At 44.0% G+C, this 19,233-nt stretch overlaps 1 protein-coding gene across 1 annotated transcript in view; it reads left to right on the top strand.

Annotated features, from left to right (window-relative positions):
• The window catches only part of KCTD3 (potassium channel tetramerization domain containing 3), an 84,469-nt gene that overhangs the window by 29,118 nt on the left and 36,118 nt on the right, over nt 1-19,233 (top strand). Inside the window, exons 8-10 of the mRNA XM_073553354.1 lie at nt 3,754-3,844; nt 15,482-15,672; nt 18,144-18,259. Of these exons, the coding sequence (XP_073409455.1) occupies nt 3,754-3,844; nt 15,482-15,672; nt 18,144-18,259 (398 nt within the window). The remainder of the gene's footprint in view (nt 1-3,753; nt 3,845-15,481; nt 15,673-18,143; nt 18,260-19,233) is intronic.

The raw sequence follows: 19,233 nt of genomic DNA, 5'->3' as shown, positions 1-19,233 counted from the left end.
TGGGAGAAGACCAAGACTGTCTTCTCCCTAAACCACCCTGTCCTTCTTTCCCACCACATCAGGCAGTTCCCGATCTAGTGGCCAGACTCTCCCCTGATTTGTCTCAGTCATTCCTTTCTTCTGATTCATTTGCAGATTGGGACGACAGAGGTCAGTCTTGTTTGGGGAGCAGTCGTCCAGAGGTTTGTGGTCTAGGGTCGATGAAACAGTCACAGAACCCTACTTCCCATGAATGTCCTGAAACTCGGAGCAATTCGACTGTCTCTTCTAAATTGGCAGGTCCAGCTGTGTCACTTCTCCCAATCTGAATTCAGTCTAAAAACACCATTGCCATGGCATACATCAACCCACCCTCAATGCGGAACTCTGAGTCTGAGTCTTCAAGCCATGGCAGAGATCTCCAAGATTTTTGACTGGGCAGAACAAAGAATTGTGGCAATTTCTGTGGTCTACAGACTGCGAGTAGATAATTGGGTTGCAGATTTTATAAGTCGCAAGGGACTAACTGCGGGAGAGTGATACTTGCGTACTGTCATCTTCGACCAGATCTGCCTATGGTGGGGCCTCCAGACGTCTATTTGTTGTCATCCAGACACAACCACATTGTTCCTCGGTTTTTGTCGAAATCTTGTGGCCCTCAACAGAACCTTTAATCTAGTACTTAACATCTTACAGTGTGCTCCATTTGAAGCAATCTCCACTCTGGTGTTCTTGTTTGCTATGACTTCCATCAGATGAGTATCTGAGCTTGCTCTCTTGCTGCTTTCTTCCTTGTCCTTCACCTCTAGACAAGGTAGTTTTACACTCATTCCTTCCTAGGGTGGTTTCTTCTTTCCACCTTAATAAAAATAACGTTCTGCCTTGTCTCTGTCCTTCTCCCTCCCTTTCCAGTGGGAGCGATCCTTACACAGTTTAGATTTGGTCAGATTGGTGCGCCACTACTTTTATTACGGCTTTATTCTGACTCCGTTTGTCATTCCAAAAGGACCTCGACCAATGATCGCTGATTTCTTTGTGCCATTTTGGAAGCTTCTAAGGCCAAGAATAAAGCTCCTCTGCTGAGGTTTAAGGGTCACTCCATTCGGACAGTGGAGGTTTCCTGTGCCGTTCACCATCAGCCTTCTGTTCTGCAGCTATGTAACGTTGCTACTTCGTCGTCTTCTTCTTAGCGGATGCGAGACTGGGCTGGAAATTGCTGCAAGCGGCACTCACTAGGGTTATCTCCTCAGGGATTTGCCTTACACCTTCTTGTTTATCCCACCATTTGGACTGCTTTTGAACATCCCATGGTTTCATGTGACCTCCAACAAAGCGCCTGAGAAAAGATTTAGGGGACTTACAGTAAAATTCCTTTCTTGTACCTCTCTAAAGGGCCTGTCACACTAAGCGATAGCGCTAGCAATATCGCTGTAACGTCACTGGTTTTTGTGACGTAGCAGCGATATTGCTAGTGATATCGCTGTGTCTGATACTTACCTCCGACCGGCTCCCCTGCTGATTATCGCTGATCGCGCGAGAACGTCCTGGACCGTTTCTCGTCGTCAGCTTCCTGCTGGGCTTCCTGTGGCGCCGACGAGCGACGCGTGGACGCGGGCGGGAGGACGTCAGGATCGCCTCGTCTGACAGGTAAGTAGCGACCCCCGACCCCTGCTATGTCGCTGGTGAGATCTGCCTGTGTGGCAGCTCACTAGCGACCACTTAGCGATGCACCAGCGATCCTGACCGCGTCATATCGCTGGTGCATCGCTAAGTGTGACAGTACCTTTATGTAACACGGCCCCCAGCATTTCCTTTGTAGCCCTTGATGCCTGACGAAGGAGTAAATTCTACTCCAAAACTCTTTGTAATAAATTTTGCCATTTTTTTTTTATACTTACCGCTTGGAATAGCCCTGGACCAACCACACTCCTCTCTCCTTTATTTGTTGCCCCTTTTTATGTTCTCCTACTGGTTTCTCACTAACTGAATATCTTGGTTCCTGTAGGCGGGTTATTTGCTGGGGAGGAGCCGACGTACCATGCAAACCGTATGTAAATCACGGTGAAAGTGCACTGGAGGTGTGTCACTGCACTTGAAAGAAGTGCAAATGAATGGACATGCCCCCCAGTGCACTTCCAGCGTGATTTGCATATGGTTACTATACTAGATTTCTCATGACTGGTACATCAGATCTCTACAAAAAAAATTGTCTTTTATTGACAGACAAGAGCCTACACAGACATACCACTACTTGCATATTTAATGATGTGCTGACCGGTTCCCTTTAAATATTACTTACCATTTTCCTGTAAGAGGAAAAATCCATTGAATGTGATTATTATAAAGTCATATTGAGTGAAGTATTCTAGATTTTTTTTTCTTTACCATCGAATTTACACCCAAAAATGAAGAATTTGGGACCGGCCAACCACCTTAGGCTAGAGACAGACTGCGTTTATGGTGCATCTGTCCACCATAAGGACCTATTGTAAAAGAAAAACATATGCCCCATAATATTTGTTTTGCAGGGACTCTGTACATAAGGCTTTGTGCATACGGAGGGTGTTTTTTTTTTTTTTTTTTTTTTCTTTCTTTTTGAGGTGGCCAACTTCTTCAAGAAATATTTCTTCTTTTGAGGAGTATTTGGATAAGTCTTTAGTTTCTTGGGGAAGAGGAAAAAAAAAAACTTGTTCCCCAAGAAATCACAGCGTGAATCTATTTCCTATACAGTTGAGCAAAAAAGAGGTGAGAGGACCAAAAGAATTGTTATTAATTGGGAAAGTTCTGTGTACACGTGGTATTTTATTTATTTGTGGCACTTCTTTCCTGGAGAAGCGGGGTGCACGTCTTACCATTTCTGTAAGACCCTGATCATTGTTACCATAAACAGATCATTAACATGCCTGCAATGTGTTGCTACCCCCGCTGGGTGCATAAACCGAGCATATGTACAGTGGGAGCCAATGAAGCATTTATATACATAGCACAAGCCTCCAGCGCCGCCGTCTCTGCCATCAGAAGCTTTACTTCCAGGGGAGAGATCACCGCTCCCTCCATGAGGCTGCCGCCCCCCTGCCACCGACAGACGCTTCAAATCTGCACATTGCACTTGTGACTCATAATAACAATCCTTTCTAGCAAAATGCGGGCACCGCTGGCAGCAAACGGGGGGCCCCCATCGTCAGCCTAATGAAGAGATCACATTCCCCCTGACATTTCTGCAACAGATTTCGCCTCTTCTTTCTTTCTTTCTTTTTTTTTTTTTTTGCATTTAGAGGGGAGGATAAATGCAACAACGATGTTTGTAAGAGCCGCACTTGTAGACATTGGCGTGTTTGAGCAAAACTCCGCTTATTAAGTATGGCTGGCAGTTTCTACTTAAGAGACTTATGATTTAGTGAGAGTGTCACTTCCAATAGCCCCATTTCACCGGAGGACGGTCTCATGAGTTCAGATTTGAGAAGCAGTGATGGATCAGTGATGGTGATGCAATTACGGGACTTGCCAGCCGCGTACCTGACCTGTAGATAAATGGAAGCAGCGTGCACGCTCGCTCTCTCCCATTCCTCCTCCCGCACTCGCTCTGTACCAAGGTTGCATTTATTCCAATGAGCTCACCATTCCAAAACATATGACTTGCAAATAGCTTGGGATTTAGAGGCTACTTATTAGCTGTAACGCTTTTAACTTGTTTTGTTTTTTTCTTTAAATTCAGGTTTGTGGCTAATCTACAATATATATTTATGTATATATTTTTTCACTTGACTTTTGTAGGATTCCCAGTGGATCCCCGGAAAGTGCTAATAGTAGCAGGCCATCACAATTGGATTGTCGCTGCCTACGCTCATTTTGTGGTTTGCTACAGGTATGAATTATTCATCGCCATGCATTTTCTTCCACGTATTTTTTTTTATTTTTTTTTTTTCCTTCTTGTCAGCCCCCTGATTGTTTTCTTTCCCAGAGTGTACTGATCTCCAAGCGAGGCACGCGAAAAAAACCATTTCTCTTCTGAAATTAGCTCGTATGACTGCGATCACCATGAACATAAAACGTGAGCAGGATCATCTGTTCAACTGCTGCACTTTTTATATTATATTGTAAAGAAGTAATTACTTTAAAATCTGTCTGTAGTGAGATAGAGGTATATGTACTTGTCCAGTTAATAATGTCATTCCCTACAGACAGGGAGCAATCCGGCAGAATGATGAGCCTCCTCCATACCAGAGGCTGAAAGTCTGTACGTCTTTATGATATTACAAAGCTGGAAAGTTATGTTCCCTAGAATAGTTTAGCGGTAGTTTTAACTTTCTACTCGCACCCTGATATAATAGTACTGTAAGTTACTAGCATACCTTGACACATTAATACCTTAAAAGGGACGTTCATTTTCAATTAAAGGGGTTGTTCACTACTCGTACAACCCCTGCTGAATCCCTATGCCGCCCCGCCACGTTAAATAAGGGTATGTGCACACGCTGCAGATTCTGCTGCGGATCCGCAGCGTTTTTGGCCCTACGAATCCGCAGCAGTTTCTGCTGCTTTCTACAGTACCATTAAAATCAATAAAAAACAAAAACCGCTGTGCACATGCTGCGGATTTTACCGTGGTTTCAAATCCGCAGCATGTCAATTCTTTGCGCGGAATCCGCAGCGGTTTCACACCTTCTCCGTTGTAGCGGTTTGAAACCGCAGGGCTAAACCGCAGGCTAATCCTTAGATAAACCACAGGTCTTTTGACCTGCGGATTTTGCCAAATGCGTAAAAGTCCGCAGACCAATCCGCAGTGTGTGCACTAATACTTCTACTCTCCTCCGGTGTCGGCGCAGTTCCAGTGGTGTCAGCACTCGTTCTCCTGGGGATTGCGTAACATTGCTATGTCAGCAAACCTTAGGCCCATGAGCGCTGGCTACACTGTCCCCACATTCATACAAATTAAGACATCTGGAGGAAGCGAGCGAGAGCAGCTGCAGCTCTCAGTTGCTCTGGGATTCAATTACGTACGTATTAGAGGAGAGTGAAGCCAGTGCTTAGTGTCTGTAATGTCATGTGAGCCCTGGGAGAGCCGGTGCCGGCACTGCTGGCATGTATAGGTATAACATCTATACTCTCCTCCGGTAATAACCATGGAGATTGAGAACGGGTTGTCCGAGTAGTGGACAACCCCTTTAATGGTCTACCCCAACTGCAGTTTGTTCTAAAACAACAAACCGTACCATAGCCTCCTACCCCTGGGTCCACCTGCGAGTATCCGGCTTTCTGCAAGTGTAGACATAATGCCACCTTCATAGCCGCTGAGCTCGCTGATAGGCTTTCGTTGTGACAATGCCAGATGCTGTCAGCAGCGGTGGAGACTCGCCGGTGGACCCGGGGAAGATGGTGAGTATAAAGTGGCTTGTTTTAAAACAAACTGCAACCAAGGTAGAAACCTAATTAAAAAGGAACCAACCTTTTAAGGGTGCGTTCACATTATTTATTTTTTTTCGAGTCCGGTGTGCATGAGACTGCACATGGATCAATTGCAGCCCATATCCTAGTGCACATGGATTATTTTCCACATGGACCTCGGGGGTTTATAGAAAAGATTACTGCACGTAAATAACGGCAAGATCCTGCACCCGTTTGCCACCGAGCCAATCACGTCTACAGTATGCAGACTTGACTGGTGCAGTGAGTTCAGCACTCGTCATACACCAATATGCCAATTCCAGTGCCGCTTTTGTGTCTAATAGACAATTATTTTTTTTTTTTTTTTTTTATGGTGTGCTACAAAAAGAAGTCACACCATGTGCAGCTACACAGTTTAAAGTGTGAACCAGGCCTGATAAAGTAGTTTTCAAAAGTGACAACTGCATAAAAAAAGCAGCTTTACTTTGGTCTCAAGGACGAAGTGCATTATACCCTTTGCCAGAGCTGACAGTCGTTGGGTCTCTTAATTTTTGCCTGTATCCACTTTTTCCATGAGTAAGGGGCGAAGACCTCCTGCCCTTTTAATTCAGAAAACATTACTGACCAAAAACATAATAATAAGCCTGAAATTGGTCATTTTAGCGTTGCTTTTGACCAGCGGCTGCGCTCCCCGCGTATTCCTAACTGTGATAGAGTGAACACAGTGAGGGGTTTATTGAAATTTGTCAAAAATCTTGCTCTAACGCTTTTCTAATGGATTACCTGTCCGGCCGCGCTCGCGGTCTCAAATTGTTTCAGTCACACTCAGACACCCTCGTGGTGACTCCAAGAAAAATAGAAAACTTACCACCTGACAAAACTTTTATTAATGTTGGCATCGGACTAATGCAGCATCTCCATTTTTTTTTCTTCTCTCTGTCTCCCCATATTTTTTGACAGAAAGGGGAAAAAAAAATGGAGACAACTGTGATTTGTGGCTAAAGAACAACATGTATTGATCCAGATGAAAAATAACACGAGCAACTTTTTATGTTTCTAACGGAACAAAGTAGTTGTTGTTCACGGTAAACGTTTTCATAAAAAAGACCGCTGGAGCCGGACACCACTGAAAACAGTCGAGCCCTGTGGGGTCTGGAGACCTGCAGGCGGTGCAAATTACGGCCAAAACACACTGTAAAAGAAATGCTTGCTGACGTCACAACGGCCCCTTAATTTGGTCACAATGTACAAAATACTTTTGGCTCCAATTCTAATAGCAGCATACTGATGCATAGGTGCCTGATTAATTCAGAGGTGTGTGTCTGAAAAGTGGCACGCGCCTCATCACAAATCTTACTCCAGTTGGGGGTTGGAGTAAGATTTTTAACCTGACGGACGCTACTGCATGTCATGAATTTGACAAGCAGAGGTTGCCACGCCCTGCCTTGTCCCGGAACTTGTCAAATCCTGACAGTATGCCATAAGCTCAATTCAGGATTCCTCTCGTTTCCCACAGGGTGGTCGTCACGTGATTGTTCATTTGCGATTTGCATACTTGCTGCAACTTTTTCTGATTCGCTTGTTCTCTTGAGAGAAGTGGATGAGAAGCAAGTTGGCGAAGGACGTCAAGTTTGCAAATAGCAATCACTCAACAACCACTCTTAAGTTGTCAGCAGAGGGGAATCCTGACAGTGAACATATTACATACCGTCAGGACTCGCCAAACTACAGTGACACTGCAGAAATATTTGTTTAGTTCAGAAAACCCCTTTAATGTTTCAGGGTCTTGCTGTCTCTTATGCAGGTAGATAGCAATACAAGTTTAATAAGCGCCCCAGAACAAGGGCATTGTTGGTCAAATATCAATCCAAACCCTGAAGTTTTTGGGGCCTTTTTTTCAGTTTCATTCTGTTTGAACAATCACTCCTATTCAGTAGAGCCTTTTGACAATATGCTGATCACAAACTTTCCTCCTGTTGGGCTCTTTGCGAGCGGATGTAATATGTCAGGACAGTTTCCCCACAGCGCCCCCACAGCTTTAATTGAGCATTGCACTGTGCCCATCATTGTCTGCGTAATGCAGAGCACGACCGTTCCTCCTGAACGTGAGACACTCTTCAGATGAGAAGATTCCCCTCTTTTAACACCAAATCATCTAATGGAGTATATAAAACTTTATCTTCTAGATCAGACAAGACCTTCAAAAGTTTTAATACATGCCATAGCTACACGTACCATTGTGATACCTGTATCTGAGTGTTAACTCTGTGGCTACATGCTACAGTTATTCACCGAAAAGCACGTAAAATTCAGAAAACAAAATCACAAACTAGGCCGCAGTAATTACCAACACTACGTCATAATATTAGTACACTACAAGATACATCAGGACCCAATGATAATGGTGGAAGTAGCACAGGTGTAAAATACTGATGAATCAACCACTTACACACCGGCCATTCATGGAGAGGGTGGCCGCCTAGTATTATAAATGCACACAGGTGAGGCTTGTATGGGGAGCCAGTCACACAGATACATGTGGTGCACCATGCTGGCTTACACCCTGTCAATGATGAATGTTACGGGTACTCTGCTGGGGGGGGGGCGCAGAACCCTCCAATGCCACCAGTTGTCAAAGATACACAGCCGGGGGTGGTCACGCTGAGCCCACTACTATTACCACTTTGTCACAGATGACACCGGTGCGATCACACAGATCTCATCAGTTGTCTTGAGAACACAACTCCACTGCCTCCAATTGTCGGGACAATTACGCAACTATCTGACGAATGATGGACAAGACCGCGGCTGCATCCACTACTAGGTTGGCTAATAAAGGCCCAAATGCAGTTTCTGCTTTTTATTAGCTCTAAGTTACACCCACATGCATCCCCTTGATGACTTCATGTGGGGGCTGATTGTAGGATGTTCTCAACAATTCAGGATTTTATGAGATCTTCAACTTACAAGATATCTTTGCCTCTGAAGGTCCCAGGCGTTAGATATTTTCAATCGTGGTGATTTTACCTTTACATAGATTCTATCAGATCAATATTAAGTTGAGTGGTTTCTAGTAGCTCCACAGTGATGTTAGTGAATGTGTCTCGTATGTCCCTTTGCTATAACACCAAAAATATATATCCCATAAATATCGGATTTATACAAACCACAGTGTTCCTATCAGGACCGGGGAGACGGAGTGTATACGAAAGATTCTTTGATGAGAACAAAAGTCACCGCTGTGTAAACAGAATTCATTTTGGTATCTGGTTCCCAGAAAAGATTTTTCATGATTAATTACCTCAACACTGCAGGGGGCCGCTGCTTCAAAAGGAGCTTGAAGCTTGCACTTCCTCTGTTTCATTTGTTCTTCTTACTTCCCCACATGAGGTCCTGCTTCCAAAAGGAGTTTAAATTGTAAGCTCTTTTACCTTCTCTGGATATGTCTTATGGATTTTATTCTTTTCTATGACAATGAACATAGTATTAGATCAGGTGTCTACTCGGCACTATATAAGTGCACCCTCACATGGACAGGCACGCCAATTTACCCAGCCAACACTAAAGCGCTCAGGTACATCCTGTACAAAAATATGTAATACGTGAATGTAATACGTGCTTGAAGTATTAGTCAATATTTTGCCAAAGTATGCAAGCTCACAACCCACGTCAAGGGTCATTGTTTTCCAAGTCCCTACATTAAAGGTAAAAGCAATACACCACTACAAAGGACATAAAATTAAAAATGATCTCTACTAAACGGCAGTCATAGTTCTTGGTCGCTTCATTGGAGGGGTACACAGGAACCTTGGGTGTAGGCTGCTGCCTTCAGAGGCTGACACATAAGAATTGCAAAAGTCAGCTCCTCCTCTGCAGACTGACCCCCGAACACCAGTTTAGCTTAGTTCTTGCGGCCACACAACCCTGAACTTGCCCGATCTCAGGAGCTAGCCATGGTCGGACCTGGTTAGTACTTGCATGTGAGACGGTCTGAGAATACCAGGTGCTGTAGGCTTTCCTTGCCACTTAAATAGGTGAGTCGGTTCAACTCCTGAACCTCTCTATGCAGCGCTCAGGGTTAATCAAACTGTTCTCTGACCACTACTCCGACAGACCTAACATCAGAGACCCCTTCATTCAGTGGCTTGGGCACTTCTCTACCACAGCTTGGTTCAGTTCTCCAGTAAAGATCTCTTCACTTTTCGAGGCCCTCTAGCAGTCTATGTATCCTTGTTCCATCCTGTTTTTGTGGGCAGAAGACTGTCCAGTCCAGATCTAGTTCTGATATTAGCATGGCTCCTAACCTTCTAGGACAAGGGCGACGGCCTCACTCAGCTGCTCAGATTATCTTTCAGGTCACTGCATACATTGGCTTGCGAGAGTATTCACCCCCTTGTCTTTTTGCGTATTTTATTATATTACAACCTGTGTTTAAATCCAATTTTTTATTTTTTTGGGGGGGGGATGCATCCTCACGAAATAGTTTAAGTTGGTGAAGTGAGAAAAATATAGGCGTAAATTTATGGGATCAAATTACTAAAAATTTGTCATGTGCATATCTATTCACCCCTTTTTGCTATTAAGTCCCTAAAAATTTCTGGTGTTAGCTAATTCCCTTCATATGTCACATGTTTAGTGAAAGGAAGTCCACCTGTGTGTAATGTAGAGTGCCACTTGTTCTGTCAATATATACACTTTACCTTTTCTGAAAGGCCACAGAGGCTGCAACACCATTAACAAGAGGCTCCACTAACCAAACACCACCATGAAGACCAAGGAGATCTCCAAACAAATCAGGGACAAAGTTTTTGAAAAGTATAAGTCAGGGTTGGGTTAATTTAACCCCTTAGTGACGGGGCCAATTTTTTAAATTCTGACCATTGTCAGTTTATATGCTGATAACTCTGGAACCCTTCAACAAATCCCAGTGATTTTGAGATTGTTTTCTCGTGGCACATTATAATTTATGTTAATGGTAAATTTAGGTCAATATGTTTTGTGTTTATTTATAAAAAATATCAGAAATTTGACAAAAATGTAAAAATTGCAATTTTCAAACTTTGAATGATTATCCATTTAATCCAGATTCCACACAAAAACATTAATAAATAACATTTCCCACATGTCTGCTTTACATCAGCACCATTTTTAAAACGCTAATTTATTTTGTTAGCCTTTTAGGAGGTTTAAAAATGTAGCAGTGATTTTTTTTTTTTCAATGAAATTTACAAAATTTATTTTTTTGAGGGACCTATCCAGGTTTGGAGTGACTTTTGGGGTGCTATATATTGGGAAACCCCAAACATGATACCATTTTAAAAACTGCACCCCCTGACACATTGAAAACTGCTGTCAGGTAGTTTATTAACCCTTGAGGTGATTTTCAGGAATTAATGCAAAGTGGTATAGCCGGAATGAAAAAGTTTGTTTACCACCTAAATGTCGGTATCTTCTGAACTGACCACTATATCCGGGAGACTCTAAAGCCGATATTTGGCCATGAAATGCTATGGTAAACATCAGGACCACACAATCGTGATCTCTGTGTGTCAATTAGATTAAAGCGGAAGCCCCCACAATCTATTAACCATTTATTTGATGTAGTCACTTTTGACAGCAGCAACTAAGGGGTTAAACAGATATGGACGGTGTCAACACTGATCATTTGTGATACAGCAAGTTGTCAGCTATAGTGTTAGTGTACAGCCGACAGCTGCTGGAGTTTCACCTGTATGGGGATGCTATTCTCTTATATCTCAGGTCAGTTAAAAGATGTATTGGCTGTCATTAAGGGGTTAAAAAAAATCCCAACCTCTGATGATCTCACGGAGCACCATCAAATCCATCATTATCAAATGGAAAGAACATGGTAACACAACAAACTTGCCAAGAGAGGGCTGCCCACCAAATCTCTGAACCCGGACAAGGAGGGCACTAATCAGAGAGGCAGCACAGAGACCAAAGGTAACCCTGAAGGAGCTGCAAAGTTCCCAAGCAGAGACTGGGGTAACTGTCCATACAACTGCAATAAGCCGTACACTTCATAGAGGTGGCCTTTATGGAAGAGTGGGCAGAAAAAAAGCCCTTAATTACACACAAAAATTGTATTGTTCGTTTTGAGTTTGCCAAAAGACCTGTGGGAGACTCCCCAAATGTATGGAGGAAAGTGCTGTGGTCAGAGGAGACCAAAAGTGAACTTTTTGGCCACTAAGATAAACACTATTTCTGGCGTGAAACCAACACAGCTCAACACCCCAAGAACACCATCCCCACAATGAAACATAATAATAATAATAATAATTTTTATTTATATAGCGCCAACATATTCCGCAGCACTTTACAATTAAGCGGGGACATGTACAGACAATAAATTCAATACAAGTTAAGACAATTCAAACAATGACATTAGGAGTGAGGTCCCTGCTCGCAAGCTTACAATCTACAAGGTGGCATCAGCACGATGTGGGGATGTTTTTTGGCAGCAGGGACAGGGAAAATGGTCCTTGTCGAGGAGAAGATGGATGAGTTGAAATACAGGAATTTTCTTCAGCAAAAGCTGTTTGTCAGTGATTTGATACTGGAACGAGGGTTCACCTTCCAACAAGACGGTGACCCAAAGCATACTGCTAAAGCAATACTCGAATGGTTTAAGGGGAAACATGTAAATGTTTTGGAGTAGCCGAGTCAGAACCCAGACCTTAATCCAGTTGAGAATCTATGATCAGACTTGAAGATTGCTGTTCACTAGAGGAAACCATCTAACTTGTAGGAGCTGAAGCAGTTTTGCCTTGAGGAATGGGCAAAAATCCCAGTGACAAGATGTGGAAAGCTCATCAAGACTTATCTAAAGCAACTTGCAGCTGTAATTGCCGCAAAAGGAAGCTCTACAAAGTGCTGACTTTAGGGGTGTAAATAGTTATGCACACTGAAGTTTTCAGTTATTTTGTCCTATTTGTTGTTTACTTCACAATAAAAAGAGAACCAAATATTCACAGTTGTAGGTTTGTTCTTTACATGAATTGATACAGACCCTCAGAAAAAGTGAAATTCCAAGTTGTGAGGTAGCAAAACATGAAAAGTGCCAAGAGGGTGAATACTTTCACAAATGTAAGGCAGTGACCCCTGTTACAGCTAGGGGGCGCTGTGTGTTCTCCCCAGGATTCGCACGGAGGCGTATTGAGGCTATGAGGATGCATTGCTTTCACAGGCGTAGCTGGGATTGCAATGGGGGAAGCAGTGACCAATGTCACAGGTAGGGGTCACTGTGTGTTCTCCCCAGGATGTGTATGAAGGGGTATGAAGGCCATAGGTGTGCATGGCAGTCACGGGCGTTGCTGTGACTAATGCAGACTGATAATAAAAGTAAGAGTTAGTCTTGGACATGTTAGTGTCCAAAACAGAGGTAGGGAAAACCTGCTCTGGATGTTGTGTTTGAAACAGATGGCAGTTATGATAGTGTTGCAGTCTGTTCCATTCCGGACCCAGGTTTTCCATGTGGCTGAAAGCCACAGGTTTCTGTGATAAAATTCCTGCAGGAAAGGGTTAGTGAGGAGTTTAGTGAGTGCTTAGTGAGTCTCAGGTGTGTCAGGGCCAGAGAGAGGCCTAGCAACCCACAGCATACACTGTGGTGCTGCCGTCCACGATGACTGGTCACGGATGTGGACAGGTCTTGTGCCCGGAGGTGAACCGGAGGTAGACTATCCTGTGCCCGAAGGAAGGACTGGTGTGTGTCACAGCTGCAGACAGGAGGATGTCAAGGTCTGGGTAGGTCTGTGAGGAGAGTTTTCTCTTTGGGTAGATCCCCTATCCTCTACGCCTCCCCCTTGCTGTTTGGGAACAACCAACAAAATTTAGTTTTTCTGATGAAGCCTCCATTTGGGGAGGCTGGTTCAGTTCTTATGCTTAGCCAGCCATCATGCTATCTATGCTCCCAGCTTTATCCTATCCTCCATTTAGAGTCCTGAATGTCTAGCTCAAAGTTTACCAGTCAGTGTCTTCCTATTTCCGTGATTTTGCTTTTTCTTAGGCAGGCCCTCCTTACTCCAGTCCTGAAGCATGTCTCTTAATGTGTTCGGCTCTGACGTTTTTTGATATGCCCTCCAGTGTGTTCCATGGACACCAGAACGCCCACCTTGTCAGAATTTGCCACTTTCATTACTGCAGTTGTTATGGTCTTTCTACTTTCTGGGAAATATTTTTTCTTCAGTGTCGATGTAAGCCCATGAATTTCCTTATCCTTTTCGTCTGGACCATAGGTTAGATCCTCTTGAACTGACTCCAGTTCCCTCTATGGTTTTCACGTTTTTTTTTCATGGCAGAGATCTGTCCTGGGAGAGCAAGATTGACTCTTCTGGCCTGAAGTCAGGCTCCTGGTGCCTGTCTTTTTTGCTCTGGTTCCTAGGAGTAACCTTAACAAGAGAGCAATTGCTCCTTTTTCTTTTTTTTTTTTTTTTTTTTTTTTTTTCCAACCCATGGGTTCATCGCTCTTCTGTGTCTGGAGGAGCCTCCCTCCAACTAACAGCCCAAACGGTTGGGAGTCAACAGAGGTTTTCCTATCGAGCTCAGATGAGATTTCAGAACCATCCGTCTGTTGCTTCTTTTTAGGCAAATTGGGCATTTCCTTTTGCTTCCAGACAAACATCTCAACCTGCCACCAGTTGGGGATGTCTCCCTCATCTTTAACTAGGCGGAGTACCTATACTTCTAGGCGATGAACTAATCTATATTTTTTTCAATAGTTGACATTCATGGAAGACTTCAGTTTCATGGTTGTTTGCAGGAGAGTGGGTCCTTTTTCCTATCCTTTCTCAAATATGTTTTTCAGCTTTGGGGGGTATCGTGGACATCGTTCCAGTGATGTGAAATGTATCCCATTGTTCTACAGTTGGGTATAGGTGCTTCGTCCCTCGTTACAGATGCCCCTTGTGTCTCACATAGCAGTCAGAAATCCTTCCAAGGATTCCCCCTTTTTAACGATTATTAGGCCGGTGGGTTTTCACATCATCGTTGTTGTCACATTCTTCGACTACCTCCAGTCTACTTTTCCAGCCTTAAACAAAACACAAAACAAATATCCTAAAATAAAAAAGTAAAAAATAAATTGCAAAAATTGCATGAAGGTAGTAATAATAATAAGGGTATTTAGTTAACATAATTTTGATCAAAATAATGTACAAGCCATCCCGCCACATCACGGCCACCCTTGTGGGACAGTCCTAACTCTTTTATTTAAAACCTTTCCACTTGTCAAGTGACATAAATGTGATCGAGGGACTGAACCACCAGTAATAGCATAGGCCAGACAGGATGGATTTTCCAACTCAGAAACACGTCGGTCACACCCTTATATGCACTGAATGCACACTGAACTAAATGAGAAACTGGGTCTGAGTTGAAAAACTTTATCATTTAAGTTCTCACTTATTTTTTAGTCTCAGGAAATAACACTTGTACATTAGCCACAATGGTCGGATCCTGACCATATTTTTTGTATTGATGTGTTTATTGAACATGTGCAACGGTCACTGTGAACAGTGGGGAGCTGTGATGTTGCCTCTTGTGGTTTCTGAATTCTTTATCAGCTGTTACCTGTCATTCTAATCCTGCCTCTGATGATAATGAACCTGCTAAAAACCCTTCCTGAAAGTCTAAAAAAAAAAAAAAAAAAAGTCCCAGGGGCCAGTGTGAAAATTGCAAGATTATTACAAATTTTATTTATTTTACTTTTTAATAAAGATCATAATAGATGTTCATAATGATCGTAAAGATCTTTTATCCTAGAGATTAACTGATTTTCAGCAATCATCCTCAGACCCAGGGTCAGCAGCTCCACTTTTGATTCGATGAGCAATACTGGTGAGACTTTCCGGTGCTGGCGTGTAATCAGTACTGTGTTTGAAGGGGGTTGGCTGACCATTTCATTAGCTAAGCCAGGGCGCTTCTCTGTCACCGACAGACAATGGAGCCGCCTTAGCAGCCCCCTTCACCCACAACTCTGATGACATAACGGCACGGAGCACGATGAGGAACTGCCGAATCTGGGACTGAGGGTAAAGGACTGTAATGTGTTTCACCTTTTATAAAGTGAAAGAATCCTCTGTACTTGTATCATCTCCAGAATAAAGGAGTCCTCCGGCTGGCAACAAGTTTTCTCCAGCCCCTATCTAGACTGGACTATCGAAAGGGTGGCACTCAATGCAAAAGTTGTAGGAGGCCCCCATGGCGATAAAGACAAGATGGTGGCCATCGCCTCAGAAAGCAGCATCATCCTTTGGAGCATTCAAGATGGTAGTAGTGGAAATGAAATAGGTGAGACCTTTTTATATGGTGGGTCAGACTTTGTGTATGTAGTAATCCACTGTTTGACCCCTTTGGTCAGGCTGATAGATGCTAGGTGTCTACACTGACACTGACCCAAGGGGCTTACAATGCTTTTTAGGCACATTGGTTCCCTGCTCATCATTGCTGCTTCACCACTTTTCTCTGGCTTTTTTAGTGGCTTTAGTATTTGCACTTTTGTTTTCTCTAAGACTTGCTCCACTTTTAAGGTTCTGTCTTTTTTAAATATTTTTTTATTTTTCCTGAGCAACGTTGCTTATCCAGATGTTATAGACAGATTCATGAAATTCAATTTTTGACAAATGTCACTTTTTTTTTCTTCTTTTGGCGCATCTCACTTCATTACTCGCGTAGAGTAAGGTTTCTGGGAGAGTTTTCAATTTTTCGCAGTTTTGAAACTTTTTTTATAAGGTTTCGGTACGGCAACGTTGCAAAAAGCTTTATCAGTGCGGCTATCAGACCCCCACTGACCTGATATTGAAGACCTATCCTAAGGGCACAGTCAGACGGCCGTAGTAACTCGGACTGAGATCGGAACGAATGCTTGGACTAATCAGCGGCTCTCCTGACCCGAGTGTGAAGGCTTCATGTATTTCTATGCAGCTGTCCCGCTCTGATCAGGAGATCCGCTGGCCATTCCAAGTTCTGCGTTCCGATCTCGGTCCGATATCCACAGCCATCTGACTGCACTCCAAGGATAAGTCATTGTTCACATGCAGCTTTTTACAGAGGAGTTACATTTCTAAGTGTACCCAGAAGAGCCACATTTACCAGATGTCATCGTGCTTTTCCGACATTATCTGTCCGTACCGAGTCCTCGGATAACAAATGTATTCACCCGAACTCGTGGCGGCAGCTGAAACATCGGAACGGGCAAAGCACAATAACTACAGTCCTTCCAATATCTAAAAAGTACATAAAGAAGAAATTGATCATCTACTTTAATATCAGGTCCATTTCTCAGCCGTGTAAAAGGGAATAAAGTTCTTCGTAGCTGGCAGAACAATCAGAACCGTGGGCACTAGGGTGAAATGCCGGGAAATTGCTTGCATCCAGCACAATTAGGTTTCCATTTTATTTAATAATGAAGCGACTTTTTTTTTTTTCTTTTTTGACTCTGATTTGATGGCGACGCTCGGACATGATCGTCATGGGGGACGCAAAGGTGATCTCTGCGACAACAAATCGTTTCTTTTCCAGAATATGAAGAAACACTTCAGACCCCGGGAGCGGCTTCTAAGGAAAATTACAAAGCCTGGCATCTCTGTGATGGAGCTGTCCCCCAGGCAGCCCCGGCCTTCAATATTACTTACTGAAGACACCAGCAGCAGATTGCAGCTATAAGCAGTATTTTACGGAGAGGGCCCCTTAAGACAGGGACATGTCATTACTTATAGCAACTTCTCCCCGCGGAGAGCAGTCCGGATGCTTGAGACTAAGCAGGAGTGACACTTTAAATTCCTTCTGCCCATTCGAGCTGTCTTTCTTGATTTCCCTGAACCTCCAGCTTACCGGAGTAATCAATTCTTCTTGTTTTCTCTGCTTTTTATTATTATTTTTTTTTTATTATTATTGTTTTTGCTGTCTGATGATGCAACAAACGCTTGTGATTAATTCTGCCATAAGTAAGTGGGAGATCTGAATAGTGTTGTGTCCTAAATAAGTATATTTGTACGGGTTGAGGCGTTTAAAGCGACGTCCAGCATTTTCTTTTTCTTTGCTATTAACTTGGAGAGGTGGATCCTCGAATTTCTTGGTCCAGATGGCAATCTAGTTGGCACGACGGCAGCAGAGCTGGTGAAACGTCAAAGCTGGAACAGTGGATGTAGCAGGGTCGACTTAGCGAAGAGGAACCAATGTATCAAAGTTTGCTACAACGCTTTGCTAGCTCTGCTGCGTCGTAAGCAAGAGTGTTCACATTGAACACAAACTGGTGTAGCAGAGCCTAGTTTGCTCATGAACTAGTGTTGCAGCCACAAAATGGCAGAGTTCTGCCCTGGAGCTTGATGCAGCAGTGCTGGGACCACAGAATAGCTGAGATTAGATCAATAGCGCAGATTGATGTTTCAGTTTAGTGGCTGTGGTGGCACAGTGAAGTGGCATATGCCGGAATGAGCTTGTGGCAACATATTCAATCCCTAGGCTGAACCATCAACTCCTTCATTATAAGTGTGTAAAAGGGGCTGTCTAATCATCATCATTGAGTGTGATAACTTTCTGTCTCCCCTTGTTGAGAACTTGTGTGCAGTTTCCTCATACAGGAACTTCTTGTGACTCCCTTTTGAGAAGATAAATTGTATAATTCCCAGTGGGGAAGGATCACCATCACCAGTCAATTAATTTTATACATTGGTCTTGTTTGCTGCTATCTCAATAATGTACATTTTTGGGGGATTAGTATGTGTCTAATTATTCTCATATCTTGATTTTTTTTTTTTTAGGCGTGTTTAACCTCGGGGTGCCAGTGGATGCACTGTTCTTCATTGGTAACCAGTTGGTTGCTACAAGCCACACAGGAAAGGTCGGGGTGTGGAACGCCGTCACTCAGCACTGGCAGGTATGTACGCCGTCACTCTGGACTGGCGTGTACGAACGCCATCATGTGGCCCTAGTGGGTGCACACGCCGTCACTGGGCCCTGGCGAATGCACACACCGTCACTCAGCCCTGGTGAGTTAAAAAAATGTAAGCGTTCCAGTGACGTCAGTGCAGGGTCCCTCGGAGAAACAGAATAAGCGAGAGTGCAGTACCCTAATATCTGCTGGTGATTGGCTGCAGGGCTCACGTGACATAACAGTGTAAGATGAACCTGGGGATCGCCATCGCTGACATGACTGAAGTGGTGCCTACGCCTCATTGGGGGACACAGAGACCGTGGGTGTTATGCTTTCCTGCCACTAGGAGGACACTAAGTAAACTAGAAAAAGTTAACTCCTCCCCTGCAGCATACATCCTCTCGCTGGACGAGATCTCACCAGTTCTTGCTTAGTGTCTGTAGGAGGCACTTGGGTCTGGTTTCAGACCCCATCGTTTTTATTTTATTTTTGAATTTTTCTGTAAATTTTTTAATTAACGGAGTGAAGGGGGCGACGGTTCCTTTCTACGGCCCGCTCTCCCCCGAACCAACAACAGGCAAGCACGTGGAGTAACCCTTTACGTACACTTTCCTGCGACGAATGGGGCTGATTCCTTACCGATCACGGATTCGAGGGCGAGCGCAGGAGACCCATTTTATGGAGAAGATCGTACAGCGCTTTCTTCTGACCTGAGTCAGCCCCATAGCTCTCCGTCCCCCTCCCCATAGGGAGGACCAATTGCGCATACCTCTTTAAGCTCTCCGTCCCCCTGCCCAGAGGGAGGACAGATCGAGCATCCCCCTTCAAGAACTCCTCCTGCTCTGCTACATCAGCCCAGGATGAGAAGAATGGACTCGGCGCTGAGTGAGCACTGGAGTGGAGGTACGGGGTCGGGTCCTGCCCCCCGGGAGAAGCACTGACTTAGCGTCAGCTGTGGCACATCGGCGCCTTCGCGC

Source organism: Dendrobates tinctorius, unplaced genomic scaffold, assembly GCF_039654945.1.
Source record: "Dendrobates tinctorius isolate UK_male_01 unplaced genomic scaffold, ASM3965494v1 ptg000201l, whole genome shotgun sequence".
Classification (NCBI taxonomy): Eukaryota; Metazoa; Chordata; class Amphibia; order Anura; family Dendrobatidae; genus Dendrobates; species Dendrobates tinctorius.
This window is presented reverse-complemented; position numbering and strand designations above follow the sequence as displayed.